This window comes from Monodon monoceros, unplaced genomic scaffold (genome assembly GCF_005190385.1).
Source record: "Monodon monoceros isolate NGI ecotype Baffin Bay Population unplaced genomic scaffold, NGI_Narwhal_1 Super_Scaffold_18, whole genome shotgun sequence".
Taxonomy (NCBI): Eukaryota; Metazoa; Chordata; class Mammalia; order Artiodactyla; family Monodontidae; genus Monodon; species Monodon monoceros.
Genome location: NW_021703774.1, coordinates 39,891,338 through 39,919,235, shown reverse-complemented (window position 1 = coordinate 39,919,235; position 27,898 = coordinate 39,891,338). Strand labels below are relative to the sequence as shown.

The 27,898-nt window shown below is 36.8% G+C and overlaps 1 protein-coding gene across 10 annotated transcripts in view; it reads right to left on the bottom strand.

Annotated features, from left to right (window-relative positions):
* Positions 1-4,885: 4,885 nt before the first annotated feature.
* The window catches only part of RPS6KC1 (ribosomal protein S6 kinase C1), a 215,744-nt gene continuing 192,731 nt past the window's right edge, over positions 4,886-27,898 (bottom strand). For 6 of the 10 annotated variants that reach the window (XM_029227679.1, XM_029227684.1, XM_029227682.1 and 3 more), the window contains 3 exons: positions 24,421-24,503; positions 23,232-23,327; positions 7,208-8,189 (listed from right to left, as the gene is read on the bottom strand). In XM_029227679.1, the coding sequence (XP_029083512.1) occupies positions 8,079-8,189; positions 23,232-23,327; positions 24,421-24,503 (290 nt within the window). In that variant the 3' untranslated portion in view covers positions 7,208-8,078. Of the gene's footprint in view, positions 5,064-6,002; positions 6,051-6,082; positions 8,190-23,231; positions 23,328-24,420; positions 24,504-27,898 lie in introns of those variants that run through there. The other 4 variants (XR_003794329.1, XR_003794330.1, XR_003794328.1 and 1 more) reach the window with 3 other exon arrangements.

Genomic DNA, 27,898 nt, shown 5'->3' with positions numbered 1-27,898 from the left:
AATGGCGGCTTAAGAAATAGTGTCATTTTGGGGGATAGGGAGGGTGGGAGGGAGACGCAAGAGGGAGGAGATATGGGGATGTATGTATATGTACAGCTGATTCACTTTGTTATACAGCAGAAACTAACACAACATTGTAAAGCAATTATACTCCAATAAAGACGATAAAATAAAATAAAATATATAACAACAAAAAAAGAGAAGGAAATAGTGTAATTTTTAAGGATAGCACATTACTGTTGAGGCTGAGTCTAGGCATAGCAAGAACACAGAGACATGTGAAGCCAGTGCCAACACTGAAACCCCACCTACTGAAAACATGAAATTACCTAAACATCTTGCAGATACTCATGAGAGGTTAATATATATTTGGTCAAAATATACTTTATTGATCATCTCATCTAATAAACCTGGTACCTTATAAACAAAAGAGCCTTAATTTAAAGTGAAAAATAGGAAAATAGTGGGTCACCCACATTCCCCTCACCACCCACCCCCTCACACACACACACAAAGCCTTCAGGGAACATTTCATACATTTTACTTTACTCCTGTGAAGCTTGGTGCCCATTTTCAACAGGCAAAACCAAGTCTACCGAGAAAGCATCCCAAGCTAAGTCCCTCAGTTCTAAAGAGAACACTGAGCTGCTCTGCTACCCTTCAGAATGAGATGAGAACATTCTGGCCTCTTTCTCAAACTTGGTTTAGATTCTTTACATTCAGATTTTGAACAACGCAGGGACTAAACACTAAATTTCCACTGTGGCTCTGCTTAAGAATGAGCAAACAACCCAGCAGTATACAACAAGTAATCAAAAGAATTATGATTATAATGCTTATCCTACTTCTAAATGGATGAGTCATTTGAATCTAGTAACTATGACGGAAGTGGCTGCGTCTCTTTGCGGGGACAGAATCACTCCCCACCATGTATGCCTCCTTTTGCCCCCTCCTCTGATGTTTTCTTTATCCAACTGGCTATTCCCCTTGCCTTTTCCCTTCCTCCTTATTGTCCTCATTATCTATCTTCTCTGGTCATCTGTTCCCATTAAGGCAAAAACTGCTTGGGCCAGCCTTCTGGGAAATATGCTAAGTGTTGGGAAGTGTCTTCAAACTCAAAACACACACCACGGGGAAGGATGTTTATGTTCATACAAAGCAGAGGCAATAAACTGACGTTAAACTAAGGCAGTGGTTCTCAAACTTGATCATGCATCAGAATCAACTGGAAGGGCTTGCTAAATCAAACAGATTGCTGTGCCAGCCCCCAGAATTCTGATTCAGTAGATTTGGAACAGAGTTCAAGAATACGCTTTTCTAACAAGTTCCCAGGTGATGCTAATGCTGATGGTTTGGGAACCCCTTTTTGTCATTTCCCTAAAACTTTTTTGGGGGGGAGTAATTTCAAACTTAAAGCCACAAGAAAAGTGAAAATCGCTGTATTTCCTTGACCCAGATTGGAATTGTTCTTTTTGAGGACCACTAAGCTAAGCTAAAGGTAGGTCAGAGCGGAGAGCAATCACCTGACAGGACACCATCTAAGAGCAAGAGCAGAACACCATCCAAATAGAAAGGAAGACCAACTATTTAAAAGGTGGGAAGAAGTATCACAAAATGATGAAAGAAGGTGAGATGGGACCCAGGGGTTTTAAGCTCAGAATAGTAAACACCATTATCAACCAATGCGGAAAAAGTGTAGAAGCTCTCCTGGTTTGTCTCTCTGGTGATTCCTTGGGGGTGATTTTACAAACAACAAATCGGTATCTCCTAGTATAAACTGGCTTCGTAAAAAAAGGAAAGCAATTATTTGATAGGGAAACTCTACACCTGAGAGACATGGATGAGAGGACGGTCATGTACCCCTCTTTTGTTTTCTATCTCCTGAACTTAGGACTTTATCTCTTGCCTGAATTTCTGCAGTGACTCCTAACTGATCTCTCTGTCTCTTATCACTTTCTCTCCAATATTATTCTCCATTCTAACCCTAAAGTTACCTTTTTAACAGCAGCCTGCAATAATGTCATCTCTCTAAAGTCCCCTACAACTTAGAGAACGAAGTCCAAATGTCCACGTGGCATTTAATCTGGCCCCAACCCACCCTTCAAATTCATATGCCTACACACCAGCCCAAACACAACATGCACAGCTTTATGTTTTTCCAGCTCCATGCCTTTGTATACAACTCTTTTTTGTTCCACTGGAAACTTTCCTTCTTCCCAAACAAAATCTGGAAAAAAGAAAAGTCCTTATGTTTAAAAATACCATTCAAAGGTCAAAGTTTTGTTCCAATACAGGAAGCCTTCCTGCAGTTCCTCGGATCTCTCCTCTGTATGCTCACCATACTCTATTTGTACCCTGTAACACAACATTCTGCCCTACTTATTATTTATGCTTTATTTCCCCTGAGTTTTATAAGATCCTTGAAGACAGGTACCATGTCTTTTGTTCAGTGACCAGAGAAACCCATAGGAGGCAGGGTGGGTAGATGAAGAGGCGATGAAGAGAGGAAGATGGAGAAGAATGAAAAAAGAGTAGGAGAGCATAGGGAGGGGACGTGTTCAGTTTTATAGTTTTCTTAGGCATTTAGAATGTTTTTGCTGAAGACAGATCCTTCAAATATCTAACACATTTTCTTTCCAGAACAACCCAGACTGAATAGTTGTATAGATTTTTTGTTTTGCCAACACTACACCTTCTTTTCTTCTTATTTTCTATCTATGTCACAACTGAGTCAATTTCATGTCTGTCTCCCATATGATAAGGGCAACATCACACTGCAGTCATTATTTGGGCACTGAAACAGACTCAAATGTCTTTACGTTTGTCAAATCCCCTTTGACATTTGCCTCTTTGGGTGGGGTTGGTCAAACTCCTGCCTTGTGGATTAGCTTTAGGAGGAATTTGATCAACATTCCCAGAAGAGTTACCTTTTTGATATGAAAATTTTTTGAGACTTACAAAAGCAGGATGCCAACATCTCTAAGTGTGACTAAAAGCTGGTTCATTTGCCATTCTTCCTTACCCCATTCAATAAGAGGTTTTCCTGCCCAGAGAAATGAAAGCAGCTCTTCGTAGACACTCACCAGCTGTCTTCTGCAAGAAAGCAGAGTTAGAACCAACTCTGGATAAGCATGTCACTTAATCCTTTCCAAAAAGTTAGTTCAGCATCTTTTGTCGTGGGATAGGAGGAACAATTTCAGTTTCTGCCTAACTCTTGCTGGGGGAAGATCAAAGAATAGCACTTTAAATCTAGCTCAAAAAAACACGCTCTCTATTGCTCCAGATACCTGGGCCAACATGCCTGACGAGTACCTTGCTTCACTTTCCTAGAGTAACACTCAAGTCACTTTCTCTCTTACACCTCCACACATTTTCTCTGCTGCTGTTTCTCCCTGAGATAGATCCCTGGATCAAGGGAAGAAGTCATGCGATAGGGACAAAAAATGCAATGCTATGCCATCTGACTACATATCACCACTATTGTAAATCTTCCTAAAAAAGGAAACTTGTTCTCCGGTTTCCTATTTACTGTCCTTGAGAGATTAAGTGATGCCAAGTCACAAAAACCTGTAGTACTTTGCTTCCCATTTCCCTACGGCTACTATGTTTACAACTTTACTTAGAAAGAGCTGAATTCACAGCTTTTGCCATTTAGTAACCCTTCAACATGAGGACTTAATATGAAATCCTTAAAATGAGCTGAGTAGACATCAAATACTCAAAAGTCCAAATTACCTAGACTGGTAGAGGTTAATGTTCTACATTAAATAGGAACAGAAAGTATCAATTTTGTACTCTGATTATGCCTGCCCAAGAATTGAGTCAAATAAACACATAAAATATGATAGATGAGGGCAATGGGGGTAGGAAAACCACCACGGTTGTTGAGAAAGGTCTAAGAAGTGAATAAATGTAGGTGTGTCCTACCCTCCTTTCACCTCTGTGTACTTCTATCTGGACTTTCAACTCTCCTTTTCCAGCATAGAGCTGACTGAGAAATAGCCTTTTAATATTTCAATCTATTTTTAATTTTTATAGCCACATAACCACTAAGGGCTATGCTACTGAGTGGGTAAATGGCAGTAAGCCAAGTATCTGGGATTACGAAAAAAACATTATAAGAAAACAGTTAAGTATCAATTTAAGATTTTCATTAACCTTCTATTTTTACAATGTTGGTTTATCAAATTAGTTCACTCTGAAAAACAGAAAGGCCGCCGTATACTTGGGAAGCTTAGAACTCAACTACCTTTTCATTCTATAGGTGAGGGAACAGGTCTAGAATATTGTTATTTGATTAAAGTTAAAAGAAAAGGCTAGCTAGTTACAGAGACAAGACCAGATACTACTCTAAGACTTTCTATTATATTCCACAATCCTCGAAGAAAGAACTTGAAATATGAGGCTTCATTCATTACCCAGAGCATTTAGAAATACCAAAGGCTAAATCAACTACTCTAAGAAGAAAGATGATGCTTCTTATGCCTTGGCCTTTGCTATAAACTAATCCCTAAGTGAGTCCAATAAAGATGCTAGGAAGGGCCCCCTGAGAGGCAAAGAACCTTTCAGAGCTATAGTCAGATTTCTCTCTAGAGTCATAAATTATGAACAAGTGAATTCAACTAAGGCATATAGGGCCCTAACATAATGTTACTGGTCATAGCATGAATATTATTTATAGATTTTAAATTCTTCATTAAATGCACTATATAAAAGCCAAACTCAATCTTGGTTCACAGTGACTCTGAAATAGGATAGGGTAGGAAAAGCCTGAGGGTCAAAACACAACAGGAAATACAGCTGTTTAAAAAGGTTTAAAAGGCAGGTTTAAATATGTTAACAAGAGGTCAGTTATTACAACAAGTAAGTTGAAAAGATACACGTTCCAAAAAAGTATTAACTCATATCATAGTTAAAACAAGCTGCTAGAATCACGGCATTCTTTTTTACTCTTAGGAAGCTCATCTTACCCTTCTGTGAAACGGAAATGGTAGATTTTCATGCCTTGTCTGAAGATAGGTGGCATTACACCAAGTTATTGGCAACCCACTGGTAAAGCTCTCCTATAAAGAACATAGTAACATAACAGTCAAGGACACCGGTACTTTCATATAAAAGTATAAAATCAAAAGAGAGCAAGGACTCAAACAGATGTTTGAACATCAGCGTTCTTAAGGACACTGTTTATGACAGCCAAAAGGTAGAAATGCCCAAATGTCCATTGACAGATGAATGGCTAAACAAAATGTGATATACACATACAATGGGATATTATTCAGCCTTAAAAAGGAATGAAATTCTGATATAGGCTACAGTATGGCTGAACCTTGAAAACCTTATACCAAGTAAAATAAGCCAGACATAAAAGAACAGATATTATATGATTCCACTTCTGTGAGAGACCAAGAAGAGTCAAATTCATACAGAAAGTAGAAGAGTGGTTACTAGGGGCTGTGGGGAGGAAGAATGGGAGGTTATTGTTTAATGGGTAAAGAGTTTCAGTCTGGGATGATTAAAAAGTTCTGAAATGCATAGTGGTAATGGTTGGGGAAAAATGTGAATATACTTAATGCCACTGAATTGTATACTTAAAAGTGGTTAAAATGGTAAATTTTATGTTATGTAAATTTTACTACAATAAAAAAAATCAGATGAGAAAAAAATAAAAACAAGTGTAAAAAATCAAATGAGAAATACTAAGTGGTAAGTTCTTCTCTGATTTTGATATTTCTAATATACATCATCAAGTAAAAATAGACTAGGGGCTTCCCTGGTGGCGTAGTGGTTGAGAGTCCACCTGCCAATGCAGAAGACATGGGTTCGAGCCCTGGTCCAGGAAGATCCCACATGCCGTGGAGCAACTGGGCCCATGTGCCACAACTACTGAGACTGTGCTCTCAACTAGAGAAAGTCCACTTGCAGCAATGAAAACTGCCCAGTGCAGCCAAAAATTAATTAATTATTGTAAAAAAGGAAAAGCTTTTTTTTAAAAAAAAACAAAGTAAAAGCAGACTTGGGTCCATCACCCCAAAGCTATTTATCCTAATATACTAATATAATAATATACTAATACCTAATATACTAATACTAATATAATTCATGTCTACCATGATTATGAATGATGTATTTACATTAAGCACAATTCCAAACACGGAGAGAGAGAGAGAGAGAGAGAGAGAAACTGAAGCAGTGGAATTCTGTCAACACACTAACACAGCAACCATCTGTTAACACTGTCCTTTGAATCCAAGGGACCCAAATCATGTGGTAGGGCTGGGAGCTTCACCTTAGCCGTGAAGTCCTACTTTCATGTCATAGGGCACTTCTGGAAGGAAGCTCTGTAATGGCCAGTTCTAACTACTTACAGATTTCCTACTAGTCCTACACAGGAAGTCATTCTTGTGTCTCACCTGCATAAGTTCCTGTTATGAGGCCAGGGGGCTGGTGAGTTGAAATCCAGTTCCAGGGAGTGATGTCATCTTGACTGAGCTATGATCCTGCTGACCTGCTCCCCATCCCAGTGTTGTTGCAGCACTTCAGCTGGGTTTCAGGTTATAAGGGGACCAAAAAGGAAAATGGGGGAGTAGGATAATAGAAAAAGCAAAAATGCTTGCACATTTCCTTTGTGTCACTAAAGCATTTTCTGCTTCCATTTAATTTGATGGGCAGACCTGGCCAATGGCAGCTGGAAGCTGTACAGATGCTCTTGGAGTAGGGACAGGCTCTCACACAGATCTCAAAAATACAAAGAATTAAAACATACAGAAAACTTTCATTATGTTGTGGCTCCTAACTTGAAAGTGGTGACTTATTCTTTCTTCTTTGGATAAAGTTTAAAGAATAGACATTAACTTAAAATTTTGTAAATTGTTGTAAACAATGCATGACTACAGGAGCTATCTTAGCAACAGAAGGAAATAACGAATACAAATGTTTGGAGATGTATAAATACTCATGTTCTTTCTACACGACGTCAAGTAGATTTGGAGGTCAAATCTGGAAATCCTGTCAATACATTATAAAATAGGATTGCCATTCAATCCCATTTAGATGAGATCCTTTGGTTCTTAGGATACTAAGCCATAAAACTAAAATGAAGTCAAGCATAATAAGAAGCAGAAATTGTTAACATTCCAAAATGAAAGGAAGAGAGGCCTTTGGAAAAAAAAGAAAAAAAATCTTAAGCAATTAAATGAAAGAGAGATTTAAATTTTTACTACGTTTATTTCACATGATTCTTTAGTTCTTATTAAGTTGATACAATTTGGGGAAATAAATACTCCCTTCCCTTTTTTGTTGCATATGTATTAATAGGGGTAGGAAGAACAGAACATGAGAGAATAGACAAATGGTGTAGAAAGTGAAAAAATAAAGATGAAGAGAGAGAGAGCGAAAGAGAGAGTGTTCATATGAACCCTTCTGTTAGCAGTATCAACCAACAAAGTACACAGTTGACAACATGAAGTGTTTTCTTCTCACGTGGACTTCCGGAAGAATGACTATGGGACCATATTCGACATACATTAATTATATAGCATTGTGGTTCAGTTTTCCTATCAGACATGACGTGTATTTTCTTTTTTTCTCACTTTTTAAGCTCCATAGATGACATTATTCATGAAGCACTTTTAGTATATTATTCAGCAAATATTAATTTGATCATATTAAACCAATCCTGGTTAGCAGAAAGCACTGTCAGCTGCCATGTAAAGGTCCTCCTTTCAAGTAACACTTCATTCTACACTTGGAGCTTCATATCAGAGGAAGGTCTTGAAGGGCATTCCTCTTTTAGTTGGGTTTACAACTCACCTGCAACACTAAGTGCAGATAAAATAAAGATCACACCTCAGTTAAAGGTTTGTACATAACAGCCCCTTGCAAATGTAGCCAATATCTTGTCCAGACAGTAACTGTAAAGGAATTGTTCTCTCTCAGGCTTTTTCTTTCTCCATTTCCTCTAAAGATCTTCATCCCAATGCTTGGTGCCCCATAACTGAGTGTAAGGCAGAGCTACCTCTGTGCTGGAGACGCCTGTCACAGAGAAGATCAGAACGTGTGCAGAGAACCCTGCATTATGTTCATCTCATTAGTTCTGCCCAATCCACAGGGGTAAAAAATGGATGAGATTTGATATCTTCAACACCAGCAACTCCAGCACCAAGACGCTCCACAGGGTTGAACTGTAAGAGCTAAAAAAGAAGGATTTAGTGAATAGTGGGAATCCAACTAAAGAATCAAAGGAAAAGAAAAATATATGAAAGGAAAGAACTTCTAAATTCAACCCCAGTAACAAATGGACTTGACTGACAGCCAACTGACTATATTTCCTTGAAAGGGAATTATGTCTATGATACCACTCTAGCTGGGGGGTGGTGGGGAACATATCTGAGTTTATGACTTTTCAACTGATTTGAAATATGACCTTGAGTAACTCACTTTGTTTCTCATCCTCATATAGTACAATAGGATAGTTACACCTATCAATTCCCTACTCCAAAAGTACAATTATGACATTAATTAGATATTTCACCAAATTCTGAGAGATCCAGTTACTCCTCTCATGATGAGAAAGTTTGGGAGGCGCAATAAGTCTTTCAACCCCTAGTGAATTATATATGCACCAGGTCTAAACTTTACCTAAGGTCTGAATAAGCCAATTCATATTCCAGAATTGCTTTCTTTGAAATAGCTGGCTCACATGGGACAATTTGATACAATGAGTGAAATGTGTTTCGACTTCTTCACTAATAGGAATCAGGTATAAAATAAGTTAATAAATGTTACACGCAATAGGATTGTTAAGTGTGGGAAAATAAAAGTAGTCATATACAATTATAGACAACCCTGGGCGTACTGAAAGAATGTGTTAAGACGTTCATGTATCCCCAAATTTTTGTTTTAACAGCTTTACTGAGGGATAATTTATATAGCATAAAATGTATCTGCTGTAAGTATACAACTTAATGATTCTTAGTAAATTTAAAGAGTTGTGCAACTTTCACCACAATCCAGTTTTAGAACACTTTGATCATCCTAAAAAGTTTCCTCATCCTGTTTGCAGTTAATCCGCATTTCCATCTCCAGCCCTAGGCAACCACTGATTTGTTTTCTATCTCTATAAACTTGCCCTTTCTGGATATTTCGTATAAATGAAATCATAAAAATATGTTGTCTTTTGCAGCTGCCTTCTTTCACTTAGCATAATGTTTTTGAGATTCATTCGTGTTGTAGCACGTATCAACAGTCTGTTCCTTTTTACTTCTGAACAGCATTCCACTATTTGGATATAACACACCTTGTTGATATATTCACCAGTTAATGGACATATGGACTTTCCAGGTTGCGGTTATAATTAATAGTATATATGACTTCCTGCAGACACATATTTTCATTTCTCTTAAGGACATTCCTAGGAGTGGGACTGGTGGGTCTTGTGTTAAGTATTTCTCTTAAGGACATTCCTAGGAGTGGGACTGGTGGGTCTTGTGTTAAGTTTATGTTTAGCTTTTTAAGAAACTACCAAACTTTTCTAAAGTATCTGTACCATTTTACGTTCCCGCCAGCAACGTATGAGAATTCCAGTTTCTCTACACACTCATCGATAACTGATACTGTCTTTTTTATTACAGCCCTTCTAGTGGGTATTAGAGGTATCTTATTATGGTTTTAATTTATATTCCCTAATGACTAGTGATGGTGAGCATCTTTTCATATACTTCTTAGCCATTTATAAAGCCTCCTTGGTGAACCTTTGCCCATTTTTATACTGAGCTGTTTGCTTACTGAGTTAAAAGGTTCTTTACACATTCTGAAAACAAATCTTTTATCAGTTGCATGATGTGCATATATTTTGTCCCAGTCTGTGGCTTGTCTTTTCATTCTTTTACTGGTATCTTTTGAAGTGCAAAAGTTTTTAATTTTAATGAAGCCCACTTTATCATTTTTTTTCTTTTATGGATCATGTTTTGGTGTCATACCTAATAATTCTTTTCCTAACCCAAGGTCATGAAGATTTTCTCCAATATTTTTCCTACGATTTTACAGTTTTAGCTCCCACATATAGGTTTATGAGCTATTTTGAGTTAATTTTTGCATATGATATGAATTAAGGGTCTTAGTTTATTTTGGTTTTAGCATGTAAATATTTGATTTTCCCAGCACCATTTTTTTTTTAACATCCTTATTGGAGTATAATTGCTTTACAATGGTGTGCTAGTTTCTCTTTTATAACAAAGTGAATCAGCCATACATACACATATGCTCCCATATCTCCTCCCTCCCCAGCACCATTTGTTGAAAAGATTATTTTTTCATCATCGAATTATCTTGGCACCTTTACGGAAAATCCATTGACCATAAATGTAAGAGTTTATTTCTGAACTCTCAGTTCCATTCCATTGATCTATATTGCTTATCTTTGCTATAATACCACAGTAATTAAGTAGTTACTGTAGCTTTATACTGACTGGAAATTGGGAGTGTAAGTACTCCTTCTTTGTTCTCTTTCAAAATTGTTTTGGATACTCTAGGTCCCTTGCCTTTTCATATTCTTTTTTTTTTTTGCGGTACACGGGCCTCACACTGCTGTGGCCTCTCCCATTGTGGAGCACAGGCTCCGGACGCGCAGGCCCAGTGGCCATGGCTCACAGGCCCAGCCGCTCCGCGGCATGTGGGATCTTCCAGGACCAGGGCACGAACCCGTGTCCCCTGCATCGGCAGGCGGACTCTCAACCACTGCGCCACCAGGGAAGCCTTCATATTCATTTTGAAGTCACTAAAGTTTTCCCAATTTTGCTGATATTTTCAAAGAACCAACTTGTGATTTAATTTTTCTCTTATTTTTCTCTTCTATCCAATGAAGATTTTCTCTTTCATTGATTTCTGCTTGCTTGCTTTCTTCTGCTTGCTTTGGATTTATTTTGCTTTTTACAGTTTCTTTTTCTAACTTCCTCAGTTACAAGGTGAGATTTTTATTTGAGACAATTCTTTTCCTATACAGATGTCTAAAGCCATAAATTTTCCCTAAGAACTGATGTAGCTGCGTCCTATAAATTCTGATATAACATGTGTTTGTTTTCATTCCATTAAAAACAATTTCTGGCTTCTCTTGGCATTTCTTCTTTGACTCGGGTTATTTAGAAGTGTGTTGTTTAATTTCCATATATCTGGTATGGATTCACCAGATCTCTTTCTGTTGATGATTTCTAATAAAAAGTTGTTATGGTCAGAGTATGCTGTAAAATTTCAATCCTTTTAAATACTGAAAGTTGTTTTATGGCATAGCAAATGATCTATCATGGGGAATGTTCCACGTGCATGTGATAAGACTGTATTCTGCAATCATTGTTCTATATACGTCAGAGTTGTTTGATAATGTTGTTCAAGTCTTCTCTATATCCTTGCTGATTTTCTATTAATTATCAAGAATGGGGTATTGAAGCCTCCATTTATTATTATTGTATTATCTATTATTTCAATTCAATCAGACTTTGCTTCATATGTTTTGAAGCTGTTATTAGAGCATATACATTTATAATTATTATATCTTTCTTTGTATTGATCCTCTCATCATTATAAAACATCTTAGTCCCTGGTAATTCTCTTGTCTCCACATCTATTTTGTCTGATATTTAATAAAACCACTTCACCTCTCTTATGGTCACTGTTTGCATGATTTACCTTTTCCCACCCTTTTTCTTTCAACCTATTTGTGTTTTTAATTTAAGTGTGTCTCTTGCACACAGATAGTTGGATCTCTTTCTTATCCAGTTAACAATCTTTGCCTTTTGTTTGGCATGTTTAGACATTCACACTGAATGTAATTATTGACATGGTAGGTTTACGTTTGCTAATTTGCTACTTGTTTTCTACGTCTACTGTTTTTTTTCATTCCCCTTTACTGCCTTCTTCTGTGTCAAATACTTCTTACTGTACTATTTCAGTTCCTCTAATAATTTTCCTTTACTATTTTTTTTAGTGGTTGCTGTCAAGGTTATAATATGCTTCTTAATTTATCACAATCTACTTCAGATTAATTCCAGTGAAATGCAGAAATTTTGCTCCACTATAGTTCCATTCCTTCTGTCCTCCTTTGTCTTTTACTGTCAAATACTATATGTTACATCCATATAGGTTATAAACCTACCAGCACAGTGTTACAAGTATTGCTTTGTACAACCTTATGTCTTTTGAAAGAAGTTGAGCAGAGAAATGAGAAAAAACATATTTAGTCTTTTCTATTAACTCAGATTTATATTAGTTATATTCTATTATATAGAATATATCTTTATATATATTTATAATATATTTAAATACTTATTTTACTTAATTTATTTAATTTATTTAAATATTATAATATTTAATATATATATTAAATATATATAATATTTATATATATTATATATATTTATATACATTATATAATAAATATATTATTTATATATATTTATATCACTTATATTCTATTAACTCTATTAACTCAGATTTATCATTCCAGAACTTTGGAATGAATCCTATGAATCTGAGTCACTATCTGGTAACTTGCAGCTGAAGGACTTCTTGTATTATTTCTTGTAAGACAACTCTGCTAACAACGAATTCTCTGTCTTTACTTGGAAATTTCTTAATTTCATTTTCATTTTTGAAAGATAATTTTGCTGGATATAGATATCTTGGCTGACAGTTACTTCCTTTCAACACTTTAAATATGTCATTCCACTGTCTTCTGTCTTCCTTTTTTTTTTTACATCTTTATTGGAGTATAATTGCTTTACGATGGTGTGTTAGTTTCTGCTTTATAACAAAGTGAATCAGTTATACATATACAAATGTTCCCATATCTCTTCCCTCTTACGTCTCCCTCCCTCCCACCCTCCCTATCCCACCCATCTAGGTGGTCACAAACCACCGAGCTGATCTCCCTGTGCTATGTGGCTGCTTCCCACTAGCTATCTATTTTACGTTTGGTAGTATATATACGTCCATGCCACTCTCTCACTTTGTCACAGCTTACCCTTCCCCCTCCCCATATCCTCAAGTCCATTCTCTAATAGGTCTGTGTCTTTATTCCTCTCTTACCCCTAGGTGCTACATGACCTTTTTTTTTCCCTTAGATTCCATATATATGCGTTAGCATACGGTATTTGTTTTTCTCTTTCTGACTTACTTCACTCTGTATGACAGACTCTAGGTCCATCCACCTCACTACAAATAACTCAATTTCGTTTCTTTTTAAGGCTGAGTAATATTCCATTGTATATATGTGCCATTCTTTATCCATTCATCTGTTGATGGACACTGAGGTTGCTTCCATGTCCTGTCTATTGTAAATAGAGCTGCAGTGAACATTCTGGTACATGACTCTTTTTGAATTATGGATTTCTCAGCGTATATGCCCAGTAGGGGGATTGCTGGGTCATATGGTAATTCTATTTTTAGTTTTTAAGGAACCTCCATACTGTTCTCCACAGTGGCTATAGCAATTTACATTCCCACCAACAGTGCAAGAGTGTTCCCTTTCCTCCACACCCTCTCCAGGATTTATTGTTTGTAGATTTTTTGATGATGGCCATTCTGACTGGTGTGAGATGATATCTCATTGTAGTTTTGATTTGCATTTCTCTAACGATTAATGATGTTGAGCATTCTTTCATGTGTTTGTTGGCAATCTGTATATCTTCTTTGGAGAAATGTCTGTTTAGGTCTTCTGCCCATTTTTGGATTGGGCTGTTTGTTTTTTTGTTATTGAGCTGCTTATAAATTTTGGAGATTAATCCTTTGTCAGTTGCTTCATTTGCAAATATTTTCTCCCATTCTGAGGGTTGTCTTTTGGTCTTGTTTACGGTTTCCTTTGCTGTGCAAAAGCTTTGAAGTTTCATTAGGTCCCATTTGTTTATTTTTGTTTTTATTTCCATTTCTCTAGGAGGTGGGTCAAAAAGGATCTTGTTGTGATTTATGTCATAGAGTGTTCTGCCTATGTTTTCCTCTAAGAGTTTGACAGTGTCTGGCCTTACATTTAGGTCTTTCATCCATTTCGAGTTTATTCTTGCGTATGGTGTTAGGGGCTGTTCTAATTTCATACTTTTCCATGTAGCTGTCCAGTTTTCCCAGCACCACTTACTGAAGAGGCTGTCTTTTCTCCACTGCATATTCTTCCCTCCTTTATCAAAGATAAGGTGACCATATGTGCATGGGTTTACCTCTGGGCTTTCTATCCTGTTCCATTGATCTATATTTCTGTTTTTGTGCCAGTACCATACTGTCTTGATTACTGTAGCTTTGTAGTATAGTCTGAAGGCCAGCAGCCTGATTCCTCCAGCTCCATTTTTCATTCTCAAGATAGCTTTGGCTATTCAGGGTCTTTTGTGTTTCCATACAAATTGTGAAATTTTTTGTTCTAGTTCTGTGAAAAATGGCAGTGGTAGTTTGAAATGGATTGCATTGAATCTGTAGATTGCTTTGGGTAGTAGAGTCATTTTCACAATGTTGATTCTTCCAATCCAAGAACATGGTATATCTCTATATCTCTATTTCTGCAGTGTCAGTTGTTACTTCTCCTTTTTCATTTCTAATTCTATTGATTTGAGTCTTCTTCCTTTTTTTCTTGATGAGTCTGGCTACTGGTTTATCAATTTTGTTTATCTTCTCAAAGAACCAGCTTTTAGTTTTATTGATCTTTGCTATCATTTCCTTCATTTCTTTTTCATTTATTTCTGATCTGATCTTTATGACTTCTTTCTTTCTGCTAACTTTGGGGTTTTTTTGTTCTTCTTTCTCTAACTGCTTTAGGTGCAAGGTTAGGTTGTTTATTCGAGATGTTTCCTGTTTCTTAAGGTAGGATTGTATTGCTATAAACTTCCCTCTTAGAATTGCTTTTGCTGCATCCCATAGGTTTTGGGTCATCGTGTTTTCATTGTCATTTGTTTCTAGGTATTTTTTGATTTCCTCTTTGATTTCTTCAGTGATCTCTTGGTTATTAAGTAGTGTATTGTTTAGCCTCCATGTGTTTGTATTTTTTACAGATCTTTTCCTGTAACTGATATCTAGTCTCATAGCATTGTGGTCAGAAAAGACACTTGATACGATTTCAATTTTCTTAAATTTACCAAGGCTTGACTTGTGACGCAAGATATCTATCCTGGAGAATGTTCCATGAGCACTTGAGAAAAATGTGTATTCTGTTGTTTTTGGATGGAATGTCCTATAAATATCAGTAAGTCCATCTTGTTTAATGTATCATTTAAAGCTTGTGTTCCCTTATTTTCATTTTGGATGATCTGTCCATGGGTGAAAGTGGGGTGTTAAAGTCCCCTTTTATGATTGTGTTACTGTCGATTTCCCCTGTTACAGCTGTGAGTATCTGCCTTATGTATTGAGGTGCTCCTATGTTGGGTGCATAAATATTTACAATTGTTATATCTTCTTCTTGGATCGATCCCTTGACCATTATGTAGTGTCCTTCTTTGTCTCTTGTAATAGTCTTTGTTTTAAAGTCTATTTTGTCTGAAATGAGAACTGCTACTCCAGCTTTCTTTTGATTTCCATTTGCATGGAATACCTTTTTCTATCCCCTCACTTTCAGTCTGTATGTGTCCCTAGGTCTTAAGTGGGTCTCTTGTAGACAACATATATATGGGTCTTGTTTTTGTATCCATTCAGCCAGTCTGTGTCTTTTGGTGGAAGCATTTAATCCATTTACATTTAAGGTAATTATCGATATGTATGTTCCTATTCCCATTTTCTTAATTGTTTTGGGTTTGTTATTGTAGGTCTTTTCCTTCTCTTGTGTTTCTTGCCTAGAGAAGTTCCTTTAGCATTTGTTGTAAAGCTGGTTTGGTGGTGCTGAACTCTCTCAGCTTTTGCTTGTCTGTAAAGGTTTTAATTTGTCCATCAAATCTGAATGAGATCCTTGCTGGGTAGAGTAACCTTGGTTGTAGGTTTTTCTCCTTCATCACTTTAAACACATCCTGCCACTCCCTTCTGGTTTGCAGAGTTTCTGCTGAAAGATCAGCTGTTAAGCTTATGGGGATTCCCTTGTGTGTTATTTGTTGTTTTTCCCTTGCTGCATTTAATACGCTTTCTTTGCATTTAATTTTTGATAGTTCGATTAATATGTGTCTTGCCGTGTTTCTCCTTGGATTTATCCTGTATGGGACTCTCTGTGCTTCCTGGACTTGATTAACTATTTCCTTTCCCATATTAGGGTAGTTTTCAACTATAATCTCTTCAAATATTTTCTCAGTCCCTTTCTTTTTCTCTTCTTCTTCTGGGACCCCTATAATTCAAATGTTGGTGCGTTTAATGTTGTCCCAGAGGTCTCTGAGACTGTCTTCAGTTCTTTTCATTCTTTTATCTTTATTCTGCTCTGCAGCAGTTATTTCCAGTATTTTATCTTCCAGGTCACTTATCCATTCTTCTGCCTCAGTTATTCTGCTACTGATCCCTTCTAGAGTATTTTTAATTTCATTTGTTGTTTGTTCATCATTGCTTGTTTCCTCTTTAGTTCTTCTATGTCCTTGTTAAATGTGTCTTGCATTTTCTCTATTCTATTTCCAAGATTTTGGGTCATCTTTACTATCATTATTCTGAATTCTTTTTCAGGTAGACTGCCTATTTCCTCTTCATTTGTTAGGTCTGGTGGGTTTTTACCTTGCTCCTTCATCTGCTGTGTGTTTTTCTGTCTTCTCATTTTGCTTATCTTACTGTGTTTGGGGTCTCCTTTTCGCAAGCTGCAGGTTCGTAATTCCCATTGTTTTTGGTGTCTATCCCCAGTGGCTAAGGTTGGTTCAGTGGGTTGTGTAGGCTTCCTGGTGGAGGGGACTAGTGTCTGTGTTCTGGTGGATGAGGCTGGATCTTGTCTTTCTGGTGGGCAGGTCCACGTCTGGTGGTGTGTTTTGAGGTGTCTGTGGCCTTATTATGATTTTATGCAGCCTCTCTGCTAATGGATGTGGCTGTGTTCCTGTCTTGGTAGTTGTTTGGCATAGGGTGTCCAGCACTATAGCTTGCTGGTCGTTGAGTGAAGCTGGGTCTTGGTGTTGAGATGGAGATCTCTGGGAAATTTTCACCGTTTCATATTACGTGGAGCTGGGAGGTCTCTTGTGGACCAGTGTCCTGAAGTTTCCTGTCCCACCTCAGAGGCACAGCACTGACTCCTGGCTGAAGCACCAAGAGCCTTTCATCCACACAACTCAGGATAAAAGGAAGAAAAAATAGAAAGAAAGAAAGAAAAAAAGAAAGAAAGAGGATAACATCAAATCAAATCAAATAAAGATAAAGTAAAATAAAGTTATTAAAATAAAAAATAATTATTATGAAAAAAATTTTTTAAAGAAAAAAGAACGGACAGACAGAATTCTAGGACAAATGGTGAAAGCAAAGCTATACACACAAAATCTCACACAGAAGCATAAACATACACACTCACAAAAAGAGGAAAAGGGGAAAAAATAATATATCTTGCTCCCAAAGTCCACCTCCTCAATTTGGGATGATTCGTTGTCTATTCAGGATTCCACAGATGCAGGGTACACCAAGTTGATTGTGGACCTTTCTTCCGCTGCTTCTGAGGCTGCTGGGAGAGATTTCCCTTTCTCTTCTTTGTTCGCACAGCTCCTGGGTTTCGGATTTGGATTTGGCCCCGCCTCTGCGTGTAGGTCGCCTGAGAGCGTCTGTTCTTTGCTCAGACAGGACAGGGTTAAAGGAGCAGCTGATTCGGGGGCTCTGGCTCGCTCAGGCCGGGGGAGGGACGGGTACAGATGCGGGGCGAGCCTGCAGCAGCAGAGGCCAGCATGACGTTGCACCAGACTGAGGCACGCCGTGCGTTTTCCCGGGGAAGTTGTCCCTGGATCATGGGACCCTGGCAGTGGCGGGCTGCACAGGTTCCTCCGCGTCTTACTCTTCCGCCATCTTCTCCTACCTCTCTTGCATTGTTTTTGGTGAGAAGTCAGACATCACAATGTTCCCTTGGATACAATGAGTTGTTTTTCTTTGGCTCCTTTTCCTCTTTGTTTTTGTCTTTCAACAAGTGGACTACAATATCTCTATGTGGATCTCTCTGTATTCGTCCACATAAGGTCCACTAAGCTTCTTGGATGCATCTCAATGTTCTTCATCAAATTTAGGATTTTCAGCCATTGTTTCTTAAACATTTTTTGCTGCCCCTTTCCCTATGTCCTCTTTTTGGAACTCCCATTATATGTATATTGGTATATTTAATATCGTTTTACAGGTCTCTTTATCCCTGTTCATTTTTCTTCAAATTTTTTAACCTGTTTTTCAGATTGGATAATTTACTATCATGTTGAGATGCTCCAGTGAATTTTTTTTCCCCTACTTAATTCTTCACTTCAATTATTGTACTTTTCAACTTGAGAATTTCTATTTTGTTCTTTTTTTCCTTTTAATATAATTTCTATCTCCTTATTGAGAATCTCTATTTGTTGATTCATTATTGTTTTATTTTCCTTTAATTCTTTATACATGATTTCCTTTAATTCTTTGAACATATTTATAATAACTGCTTTGAAGTCTTTATTAAACCCAGAATTCTGGGGACACTCGGAGTAATTTCTATTGACTGTTTTTTTCCCTGCCTATGGATCATACTATCTTGTTTCTGTGGATATCTTACAATATTTTGCTGAAAATGAGACATTTTAGATAATATATTTTAGTGACTCTGGAGTCTTATTTTTTTCTCACGAAGACTGTTATCAATTGCTGTTGGTTGGTTTATTCTTTGATAACTTGTTCAGCTAGATCTGTAAATCTGCTTCCCCCACCCCACTGTAACAAGCAGAGGTTGATATCTCTGCTCATTTTTTTTTTCTTTTTTAAGAAAAAAGTTTTAAGTTTTCCTTTTTTAAGCTTGGTTTCCTAAGGGTCACCACTGTGTCTGCATAGCTTAGTGGTCAACCAGTGACTGAAAAGGGGTTGCATTCAAATACTTTAGCTACTAAAGCTTCCATCCTATGCCAGTGGGCAGGAGAACACATTCAAAATTTAGGCCACTTTCAACTCTGTCCTTGTTTTTACTTTCCACTGAGATCTTTCCCTGCACATGCATACAGCCTCAGTGCTGGTCTTCATGGCCTACCTCAACCTGGGAGAACCTTCACACCTGGCCAAGCAGGGAAGAGAGAATGCAAGTAGCCCCAGGCAAGAATGCCACAGAGTCCCACAATTCTTTCCCAAAGTTCAGCTGTTTTTCAAGCATAAGTACTTTCCAGATTGTTGCATCCCTCTGATCAATTTCCAGAGCACAAAGATGGTTATTTTTGCCAATTCTGTCCAACTGTATAATTTCTTTTTTTGAGAAGAGAATTTTCCAACTTTCTCATATGGCTATAGCCATTCAAATTTGAGAATATTCCTATAGCATATAATTTTTTCCACAGAATTTAGTCAACCGCAACTGAAATATGTGGATGATTACATTAATGGTTCTATACCTATAGGAAATCCCACTATTCAAATCAAACCTAAACTTTTATTTCTCCTTTTTCCTTTATTTCTATATTTCTATTATTCACTAATAATTAATCATTTATATAAAAGCATCAGTTGATTTCCTATTACGTGCCAATCCACTACTTTTTAGACCTTTTCAACCTGTATCACCAGCAGTTGTGTCACTCTCATGTTAGCAGCCCTATACTATAATTCAACTATATGCTTCATCGAATTATAAATTACTACATGTCGTGAGCTTTCAATGCTGCCCTATCAACCATAATAATACAAAACATTTATGTGACGCTTACTGTGTGCCAGGCATTATTCTAATTGCTTAACATAGGTTAATTCACTGAACTCACAACAACTCTATGAATAGTTACTATAAATATCTCTGTTTTATAGATGAGAAAACAGAGACTCAGAGAAATTAAATAACTTGTTTAAGATCATATAGATAGTAGGTAGCAAGGATATGATCTGAATTCAGGTACTCAGTCTCCAGAATCCCTGTTCTTAATCACAACATTACACTGCTTTATGAGTGCATGATCTGCAAATGCCAAGAATCTATTACTTCACTTTGCTATCACCAAATCCACAAGGGGAGTGAAGCATATACTTCAAAAGACTGTACTCACAGTCTTTTCACTTGAAATTACTGTATCTAGCATTCAAAATGACTACTTTTTATTAAAGTGAACTGCTCAAAGAATTTTTATATTAGAAGTTGCTAAACTGTCTTAAGAGAAAAGCTGCTACTATAAAACAAACGGCATAAGCATATCCTAAACGTATCAAATCCATTTTCAAAATCAGACAAGTCATGTCCACTGATTGAAATGTGGAAGGCATTAAACATCTGAATATAAATCTAAAATATCAAACATTAGTAAGAATTAACTATAACTATAGCATGTTTTTTAATATTTCAGGAAACATATAAACATGTAAGTTCTTTCTTTCTTGTTAAAATTGGCTTTCCTGCCCCCATTCTTTCCAAAACATGACCTCATTATGAAATTCCAGGAAGACATATGGGAACATATGTATATGTATAACTAATTCACTTTGTTATAAAGCAGAAACTAACACACCATTGTAAAGAAATTATACCCCAATAAAGATGTTTAAAAAAAAAAAAAGAAATTCCAATAAAAGTTCATATTTTGACTTTTACTAAAGTCAATTTACCTTAGTTCATGGACTCTTCTATAATTTTGCAAGTGTAAATCTATAGGCAAAAGTACAATTGTTTACCCATGACTGTCTTGCTTATTCTGCCATTTTAAATACTGTCCCAGGCCTTCTGAGAGATCACACAAAGATTCTATTGCTAAAAGAATGTGTCAGCCAGTGGCAAAACCAAGACAGTCACTGCCAACCTCCTTCCTCCTAAAGAACTGGCAATAAAGCTGAGCATTGGAGGCACAGAAATTTGTTGTGAAGGTCTTTTTCTCATATAATATCTTTCAACTGACAAAGCAATTGTGTCATAAAGAACTAAAAGTACACTGGGAAGTACAAACATCCATGCTGAGGATCTGTAAATATCTTTTTTTAAAACTGCATTTAAAATGTAACTATGTTTACTTTAGCACCATTCACTTGGACTGAGATGACTAAACCATGGGTACAGGGAATTATGAAATCTAGGAAGAAAGCAAGGAGCTGAAAAGACCAAAGGGGAAAATCTCCTCAAAGTGGAATAATTCTTTCCACATAAATCATTTTGTGATTTTTTAAAGTAACCTTTATGAACCATGAGGTAGTGGAAGAGGAAAGTCAAAATGACAAATTGCTAATCATGCCAAGAGACCCCTTTTCCCTTTCCTGATGATGTTTCCTCAACATGAGTGGTAGTTTCCTTAGGCAGGCCAATGACAGAATGCTGCTTTAACTATATAAGCTATACATATCTGTATTTGGGAACTTAACATATCTTAAGCTCAGACTCCTTTACAACATAAATTCTGATAGACAGGAGTACCAGACCTTTATTAATTAATGTGGGGAATTCTATTCTCAATATTATATAATAATGACTACTTCTTTAAGAAAGAGAAACAAAAAATAGCAGTTGCTAGCCTTCCTTAAATTAATAGCCAAAAAAATACTTTGAATTTACCTTGCTGTGCCACAACAAAGGATATGAAATCAAATGAGGAGCTGTCCTTTTTGCCCATTAGAATGAAATGTTTTATGTATCTTTGCATTACCTCTTAATCCTTTTACAAAGTGCTCAGGGTACTCTCATCTCACTATTTCCAACCTGATTATGTTTCTTTAGATTTTACAGAGTCTGGGCAAATTAATCTTCCTGAAGCACGACTCTGATCCTTTCACTCTTGTGCACAAAAACTCCAAATCTCAATTTTTTACTGAATTAAATACTATCATTCTCCCCTGGTGTTCATGATAAGAGAGCCCCAACTTCTCTTTCCATTCTCATCTACTTACTATTACTCATCCCTATATTCATCCTTGTACTCTAGATAAACCAAACTTTTGATTTCCCAAATTGAGTCTTTCTGACTCCTTCTCTGCCTTTGTTCAAGCTTTTCATTCCACCCAGTTATTCTCCCACATCCAACCTTGCAAGCCAAAATTCTGGCTAAGCCTCCACAAGAATAACACTCACTACACAAAAACATTCCTAATACCACCACTGCATGAATTATTACACCTCTTTATCCTGACTCGCCAAAGTATTTTTTTAAACCTCTCTGATAGCCTTTATTAAATCCATCTGTGATATAATTATTTGTGAATCTCAAGTTTGTAGCTTATGACACTATGCCTTACATATATTCATTGAATGGAACAAAAATCACTGCTCAAGAGAATACTAGGCAATACTCTTCTTAATATTTTCTCCCCTCCCCTTTTCTCTTTCTTTTTTTTTTTTACAAATTTTGTTTTCCCTGATTTAAAAAATAATTCATGTTTCATTAAACAAAAATTTTAGTTCTTCATCTTTTTCAAATAACTTTTCCCTTGATATTTTCCCAAAAGCATAGGGGATCACAGTCCTGACAATTCTTGCTGATTGGCTGTGAGCCTATCACACCTCAATGCTAACAACCCTCAGTGTACTCATCAAAACTTGCTCTTCAAAACTAGGTGAGCATTTTACACACGGCGAATCAATTTAAGGAGCTCACTAGAGTTCCAAGCCTGCCTCTGGGATACTGAACTTTAATTATCAATAGTCTCTTTCTTCAAAGCCACCAGAAATACACCAACTGACACCAATATTCAAGTTCCATGAATGGATCTACAAGTGATCTAACTTGGCAAGATTTTCTACCACTTCTCTCCTAAGTAGCCCATTCCTACGTTTATAAATATAGCCATTCGCCATATACTATCTCGAGACTAGCTCTAAGGAATAAACTCTTTAAAAAGTTAAAAAAAAAAAGAAAAGAAAAGAAAAGAACATAGCCATTCACATATGGTTAAAAAATGTAATAGAGCAGCTCCAGACCAGCTAAAAGCAATACTTAAATCTCACACCTACACAGACATATGGAATTGACTAAACATTAGCCTGGATTTAAAATAAATAAATAAATAATACCAACAAGCTTTACCTATTCTCTCTGACATCACCAATACTCAGATAATAGTAGAAGCCTAAAGATGTACGGTACTAGTTCTGAATTTGTAATTAGTAAAGGGTCCTCCTTGTCTGAAACTAATTTCTTTAAGGTTTTGGAGCTGTGGGCTCTGCTAATTTGCATGGTTGATATACTTGGCCAATAGGTCAATTAAATTACCTGTTGAATGAGTGAGCGAGCCTCTTCAGAGACACATTCTGGCATGTTCAAAGTAGTGTGAGTATTTATTCCTGCTGGATGGCACTCAACCAGAGTCTGAAACAATCAATCAGGTACACTTCTTATCCCACACAACATCATATTCTGTTCCATCACAGGGTTTATGGACAGCAAATACAGAAAGCTCAACAGCCACCTTAACCGGAGGTGCAGTAATCACCACAGTACCCTCTAAGCAGTTTAGTACAAGGGCTATGAGCCCACAGAACTCTGACTGAAATACAGGCAGTCATCAAAATCGCATCATAAGCTTAGGCCACTCACCCTTTTCCCTTAGTTATAAAGAGAGTGGCTCATAATAGAAAAACTTCCATTACACCCAAAAACTAAAATGGGACTTGATATCTCAAAGTTTTTAGTGTTCTTACAAACCTTCAAAGTTGAAAAGTTGTTAATAATAATGCTTTATATATGTATAGCACTTTATGGTTTAAATGTATGTACAGGTGACTTGTGTATACCACAACCATGTTAGGCGCTCAGTATTAACTACATATTTAAGGTAGATGACTACTTACAAAAGTATGACTGTTCATTTCCTCTGTTTTCATCCCAGGAGGCAATCTGCACAATACTCAATTAAAATCTATTAACTATTAACCTCAAATATCTTACTTAAAAGTTATTGATCAGAGAGACTATACATTCTCTCTGATCAATAACTCTCTATTAAGCCAGAATGGACAGGAAAAATTACAGTATTGAGAAAAAAGATAATATTACCTTTAATATCTACATGAATTTTCTAAAATGATAATTCCCTCCTGGTTTCAGACAGGTATTTAAAACATACAGAGAATTTAAATCCTTACATGAACCTTACAGATTTAACTCTGTTGAAACTGACTCATAGAAAAAGAAGAGAAAGAGTGTGTAGTCTTATATCTCGCTATGGACTAACAGTGTGACATAACAGAATTTTACCATCAATTTATTCAATGTAATAGAATTCAACTTTTTAAAAAATCTGGAATCTTGATAAACATGCATTTTTCTGCCCCCCCCCCTTTTTGGTATCAAGGTTTTCTTAGTCCCTGACCTAAAAACTAAAGGCAAAGGCTAAATATTCTCAATTTGAAATCAAGGTAGCATCTGGATAAACTTAATAAACCTCCAGGTCACTGCTTACCTTGCCAGTGAGAAGCTCAAAGAGGACAGCACCCAAACTCCACCAATCACAGGCTTCAGTTTCTTCCGTGATTGCTCCAACCTCTAAACACACCAAAAAAGGTTGATATTAACATTCCAAAGGTCAATTAAGCTCTCAAAATTAACATGTATTAGCAAGGTGACCTTTTTAATGCTGAGAGAGCACATACTAAATACTACTGGGTTTTCAAAATTCCTGAAAGTTACTTATCCTTTTGGTCACCTACTGTGGTTGCATTTTTTTATGCAGCCATATATTAAACTGAGACATTTGTTCTTTACTTGATAGAGGGACACCTTCAAGATGCTATACTTAAAAGTTACATGAATCTACTAGATGAACATTTTGCTGAATTTTTCAAATTTGAGAATGTACAGCCAACCCTATCTCAGGGGTCATTTTTTGTTTTAGAAATAAAGACTCTAGGTTTCAGAAGGAACTTCAAAAATTATCTAAACCAGTATTAATTATCCTTTGAGTTACAGACTAGAAACCAGAGAGGTGAAATGCCTTGTCCAATGTCATATAGCAAATCAGAAGCAGAACTGGGACCTAGTTTATAGTATGATCCCTCTCCTAAGTAATCAATTGTTTTCAACTAAAGAAGGAGGATGTGAAATGCAAATTTACCCATTTTATTATTCAGAAGTACAGATAGATATGGTGTTTTAAGCCACAACTGAAACTACTGGCTAAGATGAGGGCTTTTAGAATATCTCCAAATTACGGTTTTATCTGTGTTATCCCTATCTCTCACCAGCACAAGTTCCTGAAATGTAATACGAGTTTTCAGGTGTCATCCTTCAGTTTTCTTCACAAATCAGCAATAACTCCTCATTTCACCATTTTTGAGGCTTTTAGCTCTTAAGTCATGTTTGATGTCTTCTTGTCCTTTCCTAATGACATTCAGTTAGTCACTAAGCCTGAATATATCTGCCCTTTCATTTCCATTAAACTGACAAAACACACTTACTATTTGTCTGCAGGTAGCCCAAAACTCACAACAATCATGTTGAAAAGGTTTTAAGTAGCTAGGTTGGAACTTGGACAATAATAAGTGGAAGTGGTGCTCAGGCACCCCAGCCTTTTAACCAATACTTAGTGAATCTACTGTGTTGGAGAACCAAAAAAACTCAAAACACAGCTCGAGTTTTAAGTCTTGAAACAAAGGTCACATGGATCAGAAAAAGAAAAAAAGAGCCATTTCTATGCAAAATACTGAAATTACTCCACTTTAGCAACCTCCTTCCTTATCTCTGCACCTACTGTATTCTGGGCTTCACAAGGCCTATGTACAACTATACCCTTCACACCAGCTCCTACCCATCTTTCCTCCCCTTATTGTGCTACATGCCAAATCACAACCTCCATTCTCTAACTTAGCTGCTCTCAGCTAGGTGGTAAAAAGAAAACATAGATATTTAACTGACTCATATTATTGTGTGAATGACCAAAAGGCTTCCTCCGAGAGCCATCTGCATTCATAAAATAGCAGCTTGCTTGAAAAACTGAGAACTGTCTTACTATCTAACAATAGAGGTTTAATTATACATGTTTTGACACATGAATTCAATGAAATATTACTACATAAGCATTTTAAATGATGTATTCACACAAGGTTTAGGTATATAACTAAATGTCTGGATATATTAAATTTTAAAAAAACAAGCTATAAAACAATAGGATCTTAATTTTAAAAATACATATATTTTTAAAAGACTGGTGGGAAAATGTAACAAAATGTTTCAGTGCTTTGCCTCTGGGATGGTGAGATTTTTATTTTCATTCTTATACTTATTAACCTACACGAATATCTAAGTGGTACAATTTTAAATGTATAGCAAGATGGCATGAAAACCTTCAGGCTTGTTGGAGCAGGAAAGATGAAGCTATATAGGCCAGTCCTCCCTAAGAGTCTGTTTGCCTACAACTTTACACTTGATCTTAGCCAAAAGGCCGAGAAGCGATCGTCTAAAACTTTAATGTATCGTATATTAGAGACAGCAGTGGACTAGGAATCAGAAGCCCTGCGTTAAGAGCCTTGAGGAATTCACTTGATCTCATCCGTAACACGAGGGTGAGATCTGAGGACCTCTAGGTTAAATGTAGCTCTATAATCTACGATTCTGATACTTAAGGATTCCCTAAAACAGTGATTTTCTTGAAGGACAATTCCTTGGGGGCTCTCATTCAAAGTACTTATGTTACGCCTCCCAGATTCAAATACACTGCCCCCACCCCCATTCCCAAGCTCCCCATAGAGAGCCACCATCACCTTTGGGAGTGTGCTCCAGAAACTTTAAAAAGGATGTGTGTTCTTAGAAACTTCAGAAAAGGAGAAGAAATTTACCATAGCCCTGTCATCAAATATAACCTTTTGCACATTTCCTTCCAGTCTAAGGCAGGCAATGGATTACATCACTTCCCTGTTCAAAATTCTGAAATGGCTTCTCACTGAACATTAAATAACATTCAAATGTCTTGCTTAACCAGGCATGTATATATATTCAGGCCTCTATAATGAGGTCTCAACCTATCAAGATTCATTCAAACACGTATAAGCAGTACAAACTAGGTCCCCTGTTAGGCACTATTCCTCCACAGAACACTATGTACTCACCACATTGCTAAATAATGTGAAACTAAAATCAGTTTTCAGAGTTAATGGCTTTATTTTTAAATATCTTGCTCAAGAATTTAAGTTATGTCATTTTCTTTAATCATAAAGCAAGCAGTATATACTCCTTAGTTTTAGAAAGGTGTTACATGTTCACAACTCAAGACCCCAAATTATTGATCAGCCATCTGTTTTGAATATGCAACCTCCAAGTCTCACTTTCCGTGTCTGAAGGTTGCTCGTAGGCACATATTGTAATAATGATAGTTGCAACAACAAAACAGTAGCTAACATCCGTTGACTGTTTACCATATGTAAGGAACTGTGTTTAACATTGTACATGAATTATTTAAAATTTCCAAGCATCCTTACGGAGAACTTACTTGGGTAGAATGACTTTGGAGGAGAAAGAATACTATATTTGTGTGTTCAGGGAAAAGAGGGATGCCTGACCCAGTCAGCTCAGAGAAAGCTGTGAAGATCAGATGGTTTTATAGGGTCTAAGAACATGCCCTGAGGAGCTGTAGACTAGAACCACATTCCAAGTCTCTGCTCACAAAGGTTTGCTGTCAGAATTGAGCAAAGGGTTATTGTGGTAAGTCTATGCAATGTAATCAGTGACTATTATAATTTATAAAGGGAGCTTTCAAATTCCCCTAAAGGTCCAAAGTGCCATCACCAGTGTAGCCTAGACCACCAAATGCTACACGCTGTGCCTGCTTCCCGTATCACTGCTGGGAATGTGCGCTGGGTGTGAAATGTGTCAGAAAGAGGAGAGAGAGAGAGAGTGAGTGAGAGAGAGAGAGAGAGAGAGAGAGAGAGAGAGAGAGAGAGAGAGAG